This window comes from Trichosurus vulpecula, chromosome 1, assembly GCF_011100635.1.
Source record: "Trichosurus vulpecula isolate mTriVul1 chromosome 1, mTriVul1.pri, whole genome shotgun sequence".
NCBI lineage: Eukaryota > Metazoa > Chordata > Mammalia > Diprotodontia > Phalangeridae > Trichosurus > Trichosurus vulpecula.
Window position 1 is genome coordinate 197,824,188 of NC_050573.1, and position 18,633 is coordinate 197,842,820.

An 18,633-nucleotide genomic window follows, 5' to 3' on the forward strand; every position below is an offset into this window, starting at 1 on the left:
TTAAGTGGGCCTTTAGTAGCATTTTCAGATAGCATTTTTAGAAGTAGTTGCCACCATATCTCCCCAGGGGTGGCTTTGCAGGACTATAGGTTCAGAATTCCGGACTATCTCCAATCTGAGCATAATGAAGGTAGTGACTGAGGTGGGGGGAAGGGGTTGGAGGTGATGGTATGACTGTACATTTCCCCTCATACCTGGCTACTTTACCTAAGCTGTCTTGTTGTAGAAGCTGGTCCACAACTGGCTGGTCCGTTCTCTACAGGAGTTGCTTACCAGGGTGATGGCTATGGGGGCAGGACTGGTAGGCCGAGGAGCACTACTATTGCCAAGGCTCTTGGCTTCAGAGTCCTGGACTATTTCCACTTGGAGCTTAGGGGAATAATGGCTGACGCAGCGGTAATAGTTTGACTCACTTGATATAAACTGCCTCCTGTCTCTCCCACAGGAGGAGCATGTAATATCAATTAAGTTGGGGCTTTCTTACTGTTTTAAAATGATTAAGTGTCTTTGAGTCTTACTAGGTGCTAAGCCCCAGGCCCAAAACCCTATTAGGTGCTAAACCTATGTGGGCGTGAATTGGTAACTAAGGTAGCAACCCAGGTGGGGCTAACTAAGGGAGGCCTGATTAGATCTTTGCTCCTAAGTTTGCCCCAAACCCCTAATTACTAGTTGCTAAGCCTATGTGGATGTGAAGCTCCCAGGGTCCTAAGGGGAAGTGCTGGCTCCAGAGCCAATCATAGGAACCTAAGTTCCGGTCGCTCAGATGACGCTTGATAACGTCTGAAACTGTATAAAAAAGGAAAGACAGAGCCATTTGCTTAGGGCTCCCACTTTTGGTGGTATGCTGATGTGGAGACTCCGGGCAGCTGTAGCTAAGAGCCCTCCAGCTCGTAACTCGATGTCGGGACTTTGTTAAACTCTAGTAACTATGTATTGGGATTTGAAAAAGGCAAGGTTTGTCTGTTGATGTTTGTAATTTGTTTGTATTTGCTCCGCAGTTCAGGGTGCTGGCTTTTTCCCCTGAACTAAGTGAGTGATATCTGTATGCTGGATTAAAGTAAGCTTGTCAACCCCTTAACGTTGCTTTCCTTAGCGAAGCAGATCCAAAGAGCCTGGGCTTTGGCAGCATGCTTGTTGTTGGGCTCGTGTTGGTCTTTCACCCCCACAGCAGCTGCTAGCCGGATTGTTGAAACACAGCAAGAAGGCTAACGCCACTGGATCCTAGGGTATAGGGAAGGGAATAGAGCGTCAGAGCAGAGAAGGGGGCACAGCATGAGGAATCTGGTCAAGGCAGAAATGCTGAGATGTGGCAGCAGCGGATACTGGGTGAAGAGTGAGGAGCTGAGTATGATATTGAAGTTGCAAGCCCGGGTGGCTGGGAGGCTGATGTTGTCTCGGTAATACATTAAAGAACATAAAATATAATACGTTGTGACCCTTGAAAAGCTTTAGAAACAGCGCTTGTTGTCTTGGTAATAGTGAATTTTTGAAGAAGGGGAATTTGAAGGGAAATGAGTTATATTTTGGAGATGTTGAATATAAAACGCCTAGGGGATATCCAATTTGAGATGCCAAAAATGCAGTTGTTAATGTGAGACTGGAGGTTAGGACTGGATATAAACATCTGGGAATCATAAAGAGATGACAATTAACCTAAGTGAGATCGTATAGCGGGAGAAGAAAGGGGGCACAGAACAGGATCTTGGGGGCAACTCATGCTTAGTCAGAGTGATATGGAAGAGAAACCAGCAAAGGGTACTTAGGACTGGTCAAACAAATAAGAGGAAAACCATGAGAGATCACTGTCACAAAAATATAGAAAGAAAATATCCAAGGAAAAGGGTGATCAGTAGTGTCAAAGACTGCAGAAAGAGGTCAGGAAGGATGAGGATTGAGAAAAGGCCATGAAGTGTGTTAGTTAATAAGTCATTGGTGATTCTGGAGAGGACAGTTTTAGTTGGATGGTGAGACCAGAAGCCAAGTCAGAAGGTTTAGAGGAGAGTGAGAGGAGAGGAAGTGGAGGCACTAAGTATAGATGGCTTTTAGAAAGAAAAGAATATACTGAAAGTGTGGTCTCACAAACCAAATAGAAACAGATAGTAAAACCCAGGATTAGCTAAAATCTCCAAAGATGGCAAAGCACCCTGATGTTCTTCTAATCTGTACCCCTGTACAACTCACATGGCAACTTTGGCAGCAAATGCCATGGAAATAATGGAATGAATATGAAATTGAGAATAAGTGCCACCTCCTATAATTTTTTTTTACCTAGTAATTTTTATTAATATAAGAGGTAACATGGCATAGTGTAGAGTTGGCCCTAGAATACAGAAGCCAGAGGTTATGACTTTGACACACACTACCTGTGTGACTAGGGGCAAATCACTTGACCTTTGAAGGCCCCTGCATTAAGATTAATTAAATTAGAGGGTACAGAGGAGTTACTGATGTGCACTGACTTAGGTGTTCCTACACTGAAACTTCCCTACACAAATCAAATCACAGGTCTAGAAAAAAGAACTGCTTATTCACATATGAAGATCTATAAAAATGTCTAGTTTGGTAAAGATATTCACTATTTTCCTTATCTTAAAACAAAAAACAAAATGCTGTTCCTTGACCCTCCTATTCCCTAAAGCTATATTTTCCCTCCTTTCCCTTCAAAGCTCAACTTCTAGCAAGAAGAGCTTGCATGCACAACATTTACTTTCTTCACACACACTCACTAACTCACACACAGATACAGACACACTCACTCCTCAACATCTTACAATCTGGTTTCTATTTTTTTTTTTTAAAGAGAAAACAAAGTAAATTTATTCTACAAACCTTGCAAGATTTGGGCACACCTCCATAAGGGAGGAGGCGAGGTAAAAGGGAAACTGCCTTAATTTATAGTCTTAATGAAAAAGATTCCCACCCACCTCTATCCCTTCTCACCATTGGCTGGGGGGTGGGCTTACAGTCTAGGCGGGAAAACTACACAGAGGACCAAGATTGATCAGGTTCATTCAGGTTTTTACCTATCAGAACTCAACTGCCAGGGTGGCGTCTGAAAGTCTAGGAGAAGAGATGGGTCGGGGGGGAAGGAGAGACCCTTCCTGGAGCAGAGAACAAATAGCTCACAGGAAGTTCATTATCTTCTAACATCTGGGGGTGGAGGGGGGGGGGGTAAGGGCATGCCTTCCAAAATTACAAGGCCAAATCCCAAAACCTCTCCATTAGACACACCCTGTGAAGTCTTCACAATTATCTATCCCATGCAGTTCCCTCTCTTCTTATACTAATCTGAAGACTTCACACATCATTGCTGATGTAAGTTGCGTTCCCATTACCCTTTTCTAAGGTTTCCATTCCTCAAAATCTCCGATGCATTGACAAATCAAAGGGGGCAGTCCCCTTTGTAAATACAGATACAGAGACCCAAAGGAAAACGTTACAATCTGGTTTCTGACTTCATTGTTCTACTGAAATACTTTTTCTACAGTTATTCATGATCTCTTAATTCTAGGATCAGTGACCTTTCCTAAATTTTCATTTATCTTTAACTTTTTGGAAAATGACATTAATGACCACTCTCCTTGTCGATAACCTCTTTCCACTTGCTTCCATAGTATTCCTTCCTCCTGGTTTCCCTCATTCCTGTCTGTTCATCATCCTCCAGACCTCTGATCTGATCTCAAGGCAATCACATACACTCCAAATTCCAAAGTGACAATGAAAACCTTTATTCAGAAGTCTTTCTAATTTATATTCTGGCCCTAATCATAATAATTTGTGCTCTTAGATTTATCAAATATATATAGGCTACTGCAATCAATTGCTTCTGTATTTCCACTGAATGAAAATTTCTTTAAAAAAAAAAAAACCAAAATTTTTATGACTTTTATAATATAGTCTGACATTTGGTAATGCTATTACTCCTTGATTTGTACATCACCTCATTATTTCTCTTGGGATTCTATATCTTTTTTTTTTCCTCCAAAATAATTTTGTTATTACTTTCTCTAGTTCTATAAAAATATTTGACTGGTGATTTGATTGGCACTAAAGGTGCAAACTACTTAATACAATTTTTTTATACTGACATTGACATAAAGTAGTGACAATCTCTTCACATATATGTATTATTTATGGAAAATTTCTATAAGTCTAGCTTGGTTTTCTTCTACATATTTTAAACATTTGTACACATTTTGAAAGGAATTCTCATATTTCTGGGTTTTGTTAGTACTGTATGGAAATGTTGACTTTTTGTGGACTTATTTTATATCCAGCTACTTTACTGAAGCCATTAATCATCTTGATTAATATTTTCACTTATTCTAGGGAAATTTCTAAGTATATCATCAAATCATCTGAAAATAGAAACAATTTTGCCTCATTTTAATCAACATTTACATATTATTACTTTTGTTCTTATCTCTCTTATAGCTAGCATTTGTAGAACAACGTCAAATAGTAACAGGGAGAGAAATTATCATTGCTTTATACCAATTTGTGATGAGAGACAGTATAGTGTTCCTATATTAGAAACTAGCCCTACATTTTGAATATACACTGTTTATCATACCAAAGGATTCTTCCATGTTTATGCTTTTTAGGGCTTTTAAAAAAATATAAAAAACCAACAGCATATTTTATAAAAGGGTTTTTATATATTAAAACCATCATATTGTTTATACTTTAGTGGTTTATATGATTAATTATGCCAATTATTTTCTTTATGTTGAACTTTGTTACGGTTTTTATAAGAATCCAATTTGTTCACAGTAGGTTATTTTCTGGATATATGGCATATGTGATCCTTATGAACGTGAAATTTAAATCCTCTACTGATTTTGGCTTATTCCTGTCTTTTTCTGCTTTGGTTATCAGGACCATATTTGTTTTATATAGCTGAGTGTGGCAGTGTACTTGATAGAATTCACTTAAAAATCTAAGGGACTTCTATTTCTTAAGTTTGAGTATTTTCTTTCTTCTCCTCTTCCTTCTTCTTTTAGGTACTCTGTGAACTGTGCTCAGAGTTTAAAAGAAGCAGTGGAGTAGTCTGACTTGCTCTCAAAAATCTGCAAAACACTTTTACTGACCTTAAGCTTTCTATAACAGTAAAGATCTGATGTAAGACAGTGAAACTTGGCATTCCATTGCTTCTGAAAAACAAATTATGAGTCTAAGACAGGTAGCAATGGAAGGAGTTTGATGAGAATTTAACATATATCTGTTGAGGAACTCTGAAGAATAGTAAGAGAATTGTATGGGAAAGAAAAAACTGGGTTGGTCACATGTTACAAGTGGTCAGTCAAGAATGCTCCACTGGTACCCTTATGATTTCAAGAGAAGTCAAGGGAGGTCTTCAGCATGTTGGGTGGACTTCCTGTAGCAAACTTTTGAGACATAGCTAAGAGCTGTACTGGATGCTCAGGCATGACAGGGCTGTTACTTGCATAATTGGAGGGAACTCCTAAATTGAAGAGATCATAGATCCATTTTAAATTCTCAGTTTTTCTAGAAGCTACTTGAATATAATAGTTCCTGATAATTATCTTTAAAAAAATGGTTCAAAAGTCTTAGCGCAGTTACATGCTTTACTTGCATTAAGACTTTTTGGACACCCTGTATACACTGTAAATTCATGTTTTGAATTTTAAAATCTTACTAATTTGATTTTTTTTCTTGATTGTTAGCTGTTAATTGATCCATTTTGTTACTTTTTTTAAAAAAATCTAGCTCTTTTGTCAGTTACAAAACTTTTATTTTCAAGTTTTTTTATTTCTCATTTAATTTTCTATGTTTTGTTAATGTACTTGTAATTGTTTCCTCAGACTTTGTGAATAAAGTTTACAGAGATAACAATTTTCCTCTGAGGCTTGCTTGACTGTGCTGTATAAGTTTTTGTTTGCCATCTTATTATTACCATTATCTTTTACATGATTATTTTTGTTTATATGATTTAGGTTTAATTGACAATATTATTCTTTTTCAAAGAACCAGTCTTTAATTTTGTTTATTGATTCCACAGTCCATCTGGTTTCCCTTTTATTAATTCCCCCCCCCAAGCTTATTTGTGTTTTAAAATTTTTCTTACTTTTTAAAATGCATACTCAATTCATTAATCATTTCTGTTTTGCTAATGTTTTTGCTTTCAGAGATATAATTTTTCTCCTAACAATAATAATAACTAGAATTCATACACCACTTTAAGTTTTGCAGTGTGTTTTACAAATATATTATTTTATTTTCATGGGTCCAGAACTCTATACACTGTGCCATCAAGTCCAGTAAAGAGGGCTTTAGCGGTATCCCTGAAATTCTCCCATGTTGTCTCATACTTGCTCACTATATCATACCAATTCTCAAGAGATAGAGAAGATCATAAAAGACAAAACAGATAATGTTAACAACATACATTAAAAACAGGTTTAGATAAACAAAATCAACTAAGACAAATAGAAAAGTAACTGTAGAATAGAAATAACATTTGCATCGAATAATGCTAATAAAAATATAAATATGCAAGATATATAGGAAATAGACAAAATATTCAACATCCAGAACCAATCTCCAATAAATAAATGGTCAAAGAACACGAACTATTGTTAAAATAATTGCAGACTATAAATAACAATATGAAAATGATGCAAAACATTTATAACAAATGCTAATTAAAACAACTTTGAAATTTATTTCACATTATGCAATTGGCAAAATATGGGAACAATAACTATTGGAGGGATTATGGAAGATAGGCACATTGATGCATTATTGTACATGGAACTAAAAACTACTCTTAACTGTTATGGATAACCATATCTAATTCTGCAAGAAAAGCAATTAAACTGCCTACATCCTTTGACTTTCATACCACTTCCGGCCTTACGGACCAAGGAATTTAAAAAGAAAATTAGGTTTACTGTATTCCAAAAAATTTTACAGCAATACACTTTTTGGTAGCAAAGAATTGGAAACATACTGAATGCTCATCAATTGGGGAAAGGAAAAAAAATCCACAACTATATAAATATAACAAAATATTGTGTAATAAGAATGATAAATAAAAATTCAGAGAAACGTGAGATTTGTTTGGGTGATGCAGAATAGTACAAGCAGAATCAAAAGATAAATGCACAGAAAGACTATAACATTGTAAATGAAAAGATCATTAAAAGGAAGTTGAACTAAATAACTGAAGAAACATTCAAGGTCCTAAGAGCACATATAATGAAATATCCATTTACCTTATACAACAGAAAGAAATGGAACTAACACGATGGAATATTGCATACACTGTCAGTTCCAGTCACTATCTAAAAGTTTGCTTAATTAGTTTGCTTCCTCACAAGGGAAGTTTCAATGGGGATAAGGTTGGATGTGTGTTGGAGGAGGTAAAATTACTGTGATATAAAGACAGATTGCATCATTCAAACCTATTTAAAAAAAACCCACCATCTACCATATTTCTTTCAGTTTTTTCTTCCTGTCATTTTGCATTATTTTGGGACACTTGCTGTGGGGGACCTGGTGGGGCAGGATTATGGTATAAGATATCTCTCACTCTACCATCTTCCAAGGATTCCTATCCCATCTCTTATCCCTCCATTTTCATTCCCAGTATTATCACCTTATTTAAGATTTTCATCACTCTTCATGTCTACTATTAAGCCTTCTAACTGACCATTTTAATTAAAAAAATTCCAGTGAGTTCTCACTGCTTAAGGAAGAAAATAAAAACTGACTTATTTTGGTTTTAAAGGCCTTCTACAACCTAGCTCAAACAAATAATTCCAGTTTCATTTCACACTATTCCCCTTAACACATTTGGAAAAGGAAGTAGAGAGTAGTAGACTGTGTACTGGATTTGGAATCAGGTTCAAATGTGTGGATTCAAATCTCAACTCCCACATTTAGTAGTGGAATGACCACAAGCAAGTACCTTAACCAGTCTGAGCTCTATTTCCTCATATGTTAAATGGTAAAACACCTTTGATAACCTCTTCAGTGTTTTTGTAAAATTAGGCACATAAAATATGTAGAGAGCTTAAAAGCACGATATAAATGTCAGTTATTATTGTTACATTCCATATAACTAGACTACTTACTCCCCATTTTCATTTCAAATCCCTACTGACATGTATTTACATATATAGTATTCTTGCACGGAATGGACTGATCTCCCACCCTACAACCAGAACCTCATGAATTTTTCCTCTTTTCTTCACCATTCAGCTCAAATGGTATTCCTATTCCTTCTGTGATGTCTTCCTTGATCTATGTCCTGTCCTTCACGATAATTTTGTGCTTGTTAAGGTAAGGATTTTTTGATGGAAATCTTTTTTTCAAGGGAATCACTGTGAACTCAGTTCTTGTGTGCTAATGTCTTAAGAGTCATCGTTCCTTAAAATTTTTAAGCATTGGAAAAAGGAATGGAACATGGTATGGGTATAGTAAGGACATTGAGTTATTCCAGTGAGGAGCATCTTAAGATCACTGAAAGATTGTACAACTTGCCCAAAGCAATCCAGCCAATTTGCTTCCTTCTATTAAGTTTAGGGCCCAACTCTTTGTTCATTTACTACATTTTCTCCAGATATTACACAGGCACCTGGGTCACACAGTGGAAAGAATGCTGGAATTGGAATCAGGAAGCCCCAAGTTCAAATCCTGCCTCAGATGCTTGCTTTCTGTGCGACCCTTGGCAAGTCTTCTAACCCATTTCTGTTTCAGTTCCCCCCCTCTGTAAAAATGGTAATAATAACAGCACCTACCTCACAGGGATGTTGTAAGAATCAAATGAGATAATTTATGTAAAGTACTTTGCAAACCTTAAAATGTTTATATGTATATATATATGTGTATATATATATATATACATATATACGTATATGTGTATATAGCCATCACTACCACCATTATTATTATATACATGCTGATTATTCTAATTCCATGGACTGTTCATTTAACTGTATGTCATGGTCTGAAGAAGAGACATTTTTTAGTGCATTTAATTTTTCCTTTATGGATTATTGTAGATATCTTGAGTAACTATGGATCTCACTGAGAAAGCCCTACTATCCTGAAGGGTTTGAAACAGTCAGAACAAGGACATGTACAAAAGAGTATATCTGAATGATTACTATCTATCTATGCTACTATCTACAGAGAATCTCACTTTCCATTTGGACCTTTTCTATTTGCACAAGACATTCTCCATGACCAAGGCAAAAAAAAATCCATATCAAACACAAATTTTGCTTATGGTTTCCTTTGACATTAATAAACAAATGGGTCAAAGTCTTTTTCCTTTGGTGCCATTGAAAAATAATTTCATGTGACTTTAACATATGCATAAAAGATGCAATTGGGGTTAAGTGACTTGCCCAAGGTCACACAGCTAGTAACTGTGTCAAGTGTCTGAGGCTGGATTTGAACTCAGGTCCTCCTGACTCCAGGGCCACTGCTCTACTCACTGCACCACCTAGCTGCCCCTGGTCCAGTAGTTTTTGTGATTTTCATAAAGTGTCATTTCAAGTTTCTAGTATGCTGCAGACTAAATTATTAGGGTCTAAATATGATGGTTTCTCTGTTGCTTCTGATAAAGACAAGATGAAAACAGACTTTTATAGAAACAATAATAAACTTAATGTACTCTTGTCAGTTTCATCTATTAATGTGTTTTAGATGATATAATTCAAGATGATTTCATGCCAAGATTTCTGTAGACTCCTTTCTGCTTCCCTGCTAAAGCTATTTTAAGGAAATACTGCTCTTAATATCCACCATGATCTTTTGTAGTGATAAATAAATCTTGGGTCTTATGCTTTCTGCTTGGCAAGGAGATACAGGTTTGCGGGATAAGTTGTTTTCTGTGATCTTTAGTCCTTCTCGTTATGATGACTGATTTATACTGGTGGAGCTTTTGTAGGTTTTAAGGTAAAGTCAGTATCTTTACTGTTTTCAACTTACTTTTTTTATTGTTCTTCTGAATAGGTCAGATAGAAACTTGCCATTGTTCCAATTAGTTGATGGTCTAATTGTACACAGAGAGCTAATTTTGAAATAACTCCCACTGAGTAACTAGTAGTTTCATGTCTATTAAGATACTTTCTCCTCAAATTTTTGTCATGTTGTTCAGTACCTTCTGACTTTCTTAGGGAAGAAGTTATTCATGATATACAGCATGGATTTTTGAGTAGTCTATAAGCCTTTGCTTTCTATTAACTGAAATCTGAGTCATGTTTTCTAATACACCTTTTGCTATTCTCCCCTGTACTCAATTTTGTATTAAGTAGCAAATAATATGCTGACTTGATTTGAAAAATTTGTGAAGTTCTTTGTAGAAGTGAATTGTAGGGAGTGATTTAGATTAAGGTGACACAAAATGCTAAAACAAACAAAAATAAAAAACAAAACCCCAAACAATCTACAAATGATACCTGAATAAAGCTGGAAAATGTTAAACATAACATCATATCAATCTACTGTTTGCATATAATTACAGTATGATGATGGCTGATTGAATGTTTACCCAAATCAATAAAAGATGATTAAACATAGTACCTGTTTTGTCTGTTAGCAAATAAACTAAACGTCCAAGTTCTTCTGGTATTGTACTGGTTCGGACAACTGTTCCAGGAATATGTTCATCCCTCATAATCATCCATCCATAGGCTGCTTTGCCCATATCCAAGTTCACACGCAAACTGCCAAACAAACCCACAATATAATTTATCATTGCACATATACAGATAGGATTCTTTTCATTCTAAATTTTAATGTAGAAATAGGTTTATATAACACTTGTCTTTAGCTTTATGTTGAAATGAATATATGATGCTATTTATGGACATTAAAGTAAGCTGAATTATATGAAGACCTTCATAGAGCAGCAAAGTATTTCTTCAGGCTTTCTTCACTTCACCAGATAGTCCTTAGGTTTCCCTAATTTGGATTAACTAGGTCTAAAACATTGAGGATTTAAATTAAATCTAGTACTATTTACTTATAAATTGTGGAGGTTTGGGGACAGAAGGGATCCTGCAGAATATCTACTAGGGGTAGGAAACCTGTGGCCTTGAGGCTAGATGTGCATGTGGCCCTCTAGTGAGGCCCTTTGACTGAATCCCAATTTCACGGAATAAATCTGCTTAATAAAAGGATTTGTTCTGTAAAACCTGGACTCAGTCAAAAGGCTGCACACAAGGACCTAGAAGGCCACATGTGGCCTTGAGGCTATAGAGGTTCCCCACCTGATAGTCTAATTGCTTAGTTTTTGGAATCAGAGAAAGACTTAACCAAGATCATACAGAGAATTGATGATGGTAGAAACATGAGTAGAATTCAGATGCCCTGGTTCCCAGTCCACTATTTTTTCTCTTACAGTACATTGCTGTTTAGCCTCTTTTCCATCCAAGGTTAATGCTAGTTACAATTAATGTTCCAGACTTAATCTGATGATGTTGCACAGTCACCACTGTGGGATATTATAAAAATGGTCAAGAAAGACTTTTATAAAATATAATAGGAACTCCTAATAAAATGTTGCTACTAAAAATGGGGCAGAATATCAGAACACAAGGTCTAAAGTAAGGATAAAATATATTTCAATTATTCTAAAACATGCTGTAAAAAGATTCCTATTAGCTCATTACTAATGAGGCAATTAACATTCACCTCTTGGAATCACTGCCAAAATGGTATGCTACTGGAATTTTTTATTCAGAAATCATAAAGAAAAAAAATCTACATAGCTGTACATTCTGCAACTGGCAGGCATGAAACTGTATGAAAGAGTTCACAGTTTTGCAACCATTCTCTGGAAATTAAAAACATTTCTGGTTGCTTTCAAAGAAGATTTAAAAAAAAACTGAAGTAAGCTTTTAATATTTCATACGTTATTTGTGATGGCAATTCACTCTGAAGTAGTCTTAACTTTATGGCTAAATATAGAATAACAATATTTTTAAAAAGCAATAGCAAAAAGAACAAAGATACTCATTTTCAAGCATTCTATTCTTGTAGGAAACATAAAAGCATCATATAGTATCTGATTTTATTTCATTTACTTTGAGATTGGTAAAGATATCTTGTAGCTCATTAAGGAAATTATGTTAAATCCAATGGACTCTAAGCAATCACATTTTCAACTTTATGGAGAGTATGGGAGGGTTAAGTACTCCCTCAAAGTTGGAATTTCCAGATGTTAAGCTTTAATGGCTACTAATAAATGGCACTGAAAAACTCAGGCTGTATTCAAAAAGAGTTGAGATAAAATAGGCAGAAATAAAAGGATTAAGGGTAAGAAAAGAGCTACCAAAGTTCATCTTTTTAACTTCATTAACCTGTCTTTATAACTTAACACATATTTCATTACCTTTAGCTCAAAAATCTAGTCAGTGGAAGCACAGCTTACTACAAAAAGCTTTGGATTCAGAATTAGAGAGTCTGGGTTCTAATTCCAGGCTTTATCTGTCTGTTTGACCTTGGGCAAGGTATTTAACCTGGACTCACGGCCTTGGTTTTTTCATTCACAAAATGTGGAGATTGGAATAGAGTTCTCCAAGATTCCTTCAGTTCTTAAATTGAATAATTCCTTAGGTGCTATTAAATATACTATTAAAAATGTTTCTTTTTCTGCCCATCAGCTAAGTTGCAGTAGTCCTATACTTAGAACAATAAAATTCTAATTAATCATTTTACTCATTTAATAAACATTTTAAGTGCCTTCTATATCCCAGGCATTTGCTTGCATTAGGGATAAGAGACACAAAACCAAAAACAATTGCTGTCTTCAAGAAGCTCACATTCCCCTAGATTATTACATTTTACTGACTATATCTTACTGATTACATATTTTCCATCAATATTCTTTTACAATAATAGTACAATAAATAACAGACAAGGAAGACTATAGCTCGCCTGGATGCCAGTAAATCATTTTTATTTCCTTCTCATCTTATTAATAAAGTATGAAGAAAATCTTATGGTAAAAAACTGATTATGAGGTTTAAGTACAGACTAAAATCCATACTTATTCTAAGTTTATTATCTATCCTTATGGCATAGAAGAGTTAAAGATGCCACAAATTCTACTTAAATGTTCACCTGGACAACAATTACAAATCAGTCTTCTGTAACCTAAATTGAACACAATGGACAGCCTGAGGAGAGGTATTATTATAATTTGTCTACCTTACTAAATAAAGGTAAACAATATAAGGTGATTATTATTTTATGGTAGAAGGGCATGAAAATGGCTGCAGTGGCTTTATATTCTAATTTATGTTTTCAACAGGGACTGACTTACTTCTTGCTCAGGATATCTTTGGGCAGCTAGGTGGCACAATGAAAATAGAGATTTAGGCCTGAAGTCAAGAAGACTCATCTTCAGGAGTTCAAATCTGGCCTCAGACACTTACTAGCTATCTAATCCTGGGTAAGTCAGTTAACCCCGTAGAAGGAAATGGCAAACCACTCCAGTATCTCTGCCAAGAAAACTCCATTAGGGGTCACAAAGAATTGGACACAAATGAACAACAACCATCACAACAGTATATTTTTTGACAAGTATATAACACATATGACTTTTTAGGGTAGGTCAGGGAAAAAAAAATATAACCCTTACCTTACTCTCTGCAGAAAATGTGCAATTAGTCAGACACTAGAATGCTAAGGCTAATTTGGACATTCATAACCTAAAAGGAATGCAGGTATCCCTGACAGAAGAGGCAGAGAAGCTTCAAACTGATTTAAGAGTGGCAGCCTAACAAAGGAAGAAGCAGAGCTCTTGGGATGGTAACTTATTGACAGTTTCTAAGTATAGGCAACATGCTGACCAAGTGTTTTCTTTCTTATAAGGAAAAAAATAGAAGACAGGTTTTAGTAGGTTGGATTTGAGCTAAAAAAAAAAAAACCTTGTGACAATAAAGGTTGTTAAAAATGAGAATTTATTATTGCTAAAGGTTGAAGAATCTCTTCCTCTGGAAATTTAAAATAGAGAATGTATACACATATTCTTTTGAAAGAGAGAAAGAGGTACAGACAGACAGATAAGAGATCTTTCTTCTTGAATGGCTTAAGCATTATATTGTCTTCAGTCAGGGAAATCAGCCAGGTGACTTGTGTGGAAACTTTCAGCTCTACAATTTTCTGATAAATATAAATGCAGAGCATGTATTATAGGTATCCCATCTTCTGGAAGGAGGACTTGGTATTAGTATTAACTTTGTATCTTTGTGCTTATTGTATGCTAAAAAGGGACCCAGATGGCTCTGGGAGACAGAGGGAGGCTGGTGACTTTGCACAGCCCTCCTTCACTTCAATTCAATTCACTTGCAAGTCATGGCATCACCTTCCTGATGTCATGGTCTCTTTGACAACAAAGGACAAACAACGACAACATTAAAAAGATTGGGGCTGAGAGCTGGAGACACAAAGAAAACCATGGTCCCTGCCCTCAAGAAGCTCAAATTCTAATGAGACAATATACAAACAGCTATGTAAATATAAGCTATATACAGTCAATGGTGGTAATCTGAGGGAAGGAACAACTAGCAAACTACTGTAAAGAGGGCAAGGGTAGGGCAAAACCAGGAAAGTCCTTGTTTAGAAGGTAGGATTTGTGCTGAGTATTGAAGGAAGCTTGGGAAGTCAAAAGATGGAGGTAGGGAGGGAGAGCATTCCAGGCATGGGGGACAGTCAGTAAAAAGGTACAGAGTTGGGAGATGGGAATGTCATATGCAACAATTCAAATATGTTTAAACTGCGTGCAATCTTATTTATTCCATCAATAAAAGAGAAGACAATAATATGGAAAATGCACATTTAAACATGATATAAAATTGGAAAGATGTCCAGGTCAGTAAAGGGACCACAGAAAAGTTAGTATAATTTAGTACAGAAGAAAAGGTAAAATAATGAGAATTGGATTTATTTGTCTCAGACTGTACCTTAATCGGTCACAGGACAAATGCAACTAGTCGGGAAGATTGTAGAGTGACAGTTAAGCAGAAATTTGAAAGCATCTCAATATATCTTCGCTATTTAGAACTCAAACATAATGGTGAAACAAATGAATAGTACAACCAAAGTACATACCGAAGGAAGATAATTAAAGCTATATCTAAAAGACTAAACATCACAGTGGGTATACAAAGAAATACTATTTAGTAGCAGTGGCACCAGAAGCTACAAGACTTTCTTATTTCACAGTATGTTAAAAATAAATAATGTCTTTCATTATACAGAAGATCGGTGAGACATACCTGGCACACGGTTTAAAGCATTAGGCCCTGTTATAAAGATACTGCAACTGGGACTAAATGTCTTTGTTGATGAAAATTAAGTCTAATCATTTGGCATTTGATTTTCTTAAAGTTACAACTTTTAAATTTACTCAACAACACATTGAAAAGATAATGTAAGAAAAATATCTTTTTCCTTCAACTCAGAACATTGGTTTTGTCTTTGTATCCTCAGGGTCTAGCATAGTCCTTGATATATAGTAGGTACTTTAACAATGCTTGTTAATTAATAGGCAAGAGGATACTTGATATCTTCTTTGATTTTGTGCAATAAGAAAGAACAAATATTTTTAAAAATAGTACCCTTTTTCTGCTGAGTTCAAACCCTAAAAAAAGCATCTTCACTGTCATAATTTTACTTTTAAGGAATTTTTATGCCTTTCTGAGAAATGGAAAAGCTAGGCTTCTATTTGTAACTTTATATTTAAATAGTTTGGTTAACGAAGGATAGTTAAGTCAAGGTTAGTCAAATTGATTTATTACAAAAAAAACTCATAAGCAGGCACAATGAATCACAATATGAGATACATTTAAAGTTCATAATTAGCAACCCTAATATAAACAACACTTTTTTAGACAATAGGTCTTGGAACAAGCCCTACTTGATCACTGTTTTAGCCTAGACTGGTTCAGAATGAATGTAAATAGCTGTTGTTACTGTTTTAGCCAGAAATTGAGATTTTAAAAAAATTTAATTCTAAAACTAATTTTATTTATTTTCATATTTTTATCCATCCATCCATCCATCTATCCATCTGACTAGGTACAGAGGCCATTCTCTGCCTCATTTCTTAAGTCTTAATCACTAAAGGGCAATGCCTCAGTCAAACTGAGACCTTTTAAAAACCTTAGCTTGAAAAGGCCAAGGTTCTCCATTGCATCCTAGGCCATCAGGAGTTCTCCTGATCTATGTCTAGCCACTGGACCCAGATGGCTCTAGAGGAGAAAATAAGGCTGGTGACTTTGTACACCCCTCCCCCCTCACTTAACTCCAATTCACTTGCATGTCATGGCATCATCTCTCTGATATCACAGTCCTCTAAAGAACAAAAGACAAACAACAACAAGGTGGAAAAGTTATTCAGAGCCAGTTAACCACTGATGTCTTTTTTTTTCCTATACCACACAATATATTAACTCAACTATCTTAACCAGATCTCAGCACTACAAAACTCATAAAGATCAGAATTTGATTGGAAATTTACTCTGATGTATTTCATGCTTGAACATAGAAAGAAAACATTTTGAAACTTGAATAAAAAAATTTAGAGCAGAAATTCTGTTTTAAAGGATATTGAATAGGACTGAAGAGACTAACCTGTCCATATTTGGATCTCACTGATGACTCCTGATGTGAGAAAGTTGAATTCTGGTGCTAAAAAGCTGTTCAAAGACACTACACTGAAGGTCAAATAAACCTAAATATGTCCTCTTAAAATATACAGCATACATCACATTTAAGCCCCATGGTACCTGCTACATTTAAACACTAATTTTATTATAATTAAACCTACTGCCTTTAACCCTACCAGGTGAAAAAAATCCCTGAATGCTTTTCTAGAAAATGCCTAAGAATCTCCTCAGGAAATGAATCTGCCTGAAATAATACACATGCACACCTCCATAAATAAGATTTATTTTTAGGGTAGCCTCAAGTAAGCAAAGGAAATAGAAACCATTATAAATAAAAGTTTCAATTAATGAAATAAGAAGCTTTCCATGAAAAAGAATAGAACCATAAGGCTAAAAGGACTATTGAGGGGTAATCTGGCTCAAGGGAGAGTAGCCAAATAAAAATTGGCTGGATTTTGGGATTGTGGCTGTATTACAGACTTGAAAACACCTTTGAAAGACGTATAAAAGCAGAGAGAATACTGAACTTGGAATCAAAAGAAAATAGTCCAACATTGGCTCTGCTACTTTCTACCCTCGATTTTAGGTAATTCCTTTAACCTGGAACCCAGAGTTTTCTCATCTGTAAAATGAAGGGGTTGGATTAGGTTCTTAACTTTTTTTTTTTGTCATGAACTCTTGTGCCAGTCTAGTGAAGCCTATGGACTCTTTCTCAGAATGAAAAATATACAGGACTAAATAGGACAAAAAATATATAGGACTAAAAAGGAAACCCACTATATTGAGATACAGTTGTCAATTAAAAAGTAATAATGAATTTAAAAAAAAAAGTTTACTGACCTCAAGTTAAGGATCCCTGAATTAGATCCCCAATCCCTAAGGATTCCTAAAGTTCCTTCAAAGTTCTAACAAAGAGACAGCAAAAACAACAGAATAGAAAGGTAGGGGTGGAGGAAAGATAGAAGATGAAGAGAGCTAAGAAAAAAGCAGAGAGAAAAGGGATGAGAAGAAATGATGGGAGAATTGTTTTACTTTCATTTGTGAAAAATTTAAGTTCAGAGTGGGAATTAACAAACAGGTGTGGTCCATTAGGGTTTGATATTTTTGCACAGCTATTTCTTCAGTGTTATGCTTACAAGTGCCTCAAGGCTGATCTATCTTGCCATCAAAATATCCCAGTTGCCTGGGCACTAGGAACTAGGCAAAATAAACCTCACACAGAGGCCCACACTATATCATTAGAGGGATGCTTAATGTCTTCTTCCCCCCTCCCCCCGCAATCTTCTCCATTCATTTGCTTATCTTACATGGTGCCTAAAGTCCTACCATAAAGAGTCCTTCTTCACTAGCCTCTAAAGGAATGGGATGTTGGACTGGTAATTCGTATTAGCAGAAATAAGTTAAAGATCTAGTGCAGGGCAGAAACTACCCTACAGAAGGTCAGGTTGGGGATAACTGCACTATAGTAGGAATTACTCAGTAAAATCATAAAGGAGACTACTGTGTGGTCCTGGGATTTCGAGGAGTTAGGAAGTCGAAATGGAGAAGACTACAGTAAGGTCAACTCCCGAACAATATTGCCTGTACTCTGGTCATTCTCTTCATCCCCTTTAACACCAGAGATTCATGGCTGTGCCCTGGAACTCTGGGCTCTGATAGGTTATCTTCATCTTATCTTGCCCAGAACCAAGACCTGGCATTTCTAAACTTTGCCATATTCCTCTCCACATCCCTTCTTGCTCCTTTTGAAGTATTTTCCTCTCCAATTAGTATGTAATCTCTGAGGGCAGGGTCCATCTTGCTTATTTGTTTTATAATTGTATCCCCAGCATTTAGCATAGTGCTTGGCACACTGTAAACAATAAATGCTTTACTCTTCTTTGCCAAACACAAATTTCCTCTACAACAAAATCTTGCCAAAGGCACATCCTAGAAGAAACCTAAGCTCTCTTTTTAAAAGTTATTTTGGAGGAAAATGAGA

At 35.7% G+C, this 18,633-nt stretch overlaps 1 protein-coding gene across 2 annotated transcripts in view; it reads right to left on the reverse strand.

Moving 5' to 3' along the window:
* Positions 1-18,633, reverse strand: part of ATP9B (ATPase phospholipid transporting 9B (putative)) — a 527,294-nt gene that overhangs the window by 141,201 nt on the left and 367,460 nt on the right. For both annotated transcript variants that reach the window (XM_036766185.1, XM_036766193.1), the window contains exon 13: positions 10,558-10,700. In XM_036766185.1, coding sequence (XP_036622080.1) covers positions 10,558-10,700 — 143 coding nt within the window. The remainder of the gene's footprint in view (positions 1-10,557; positions 10,701-18,633) is intronic.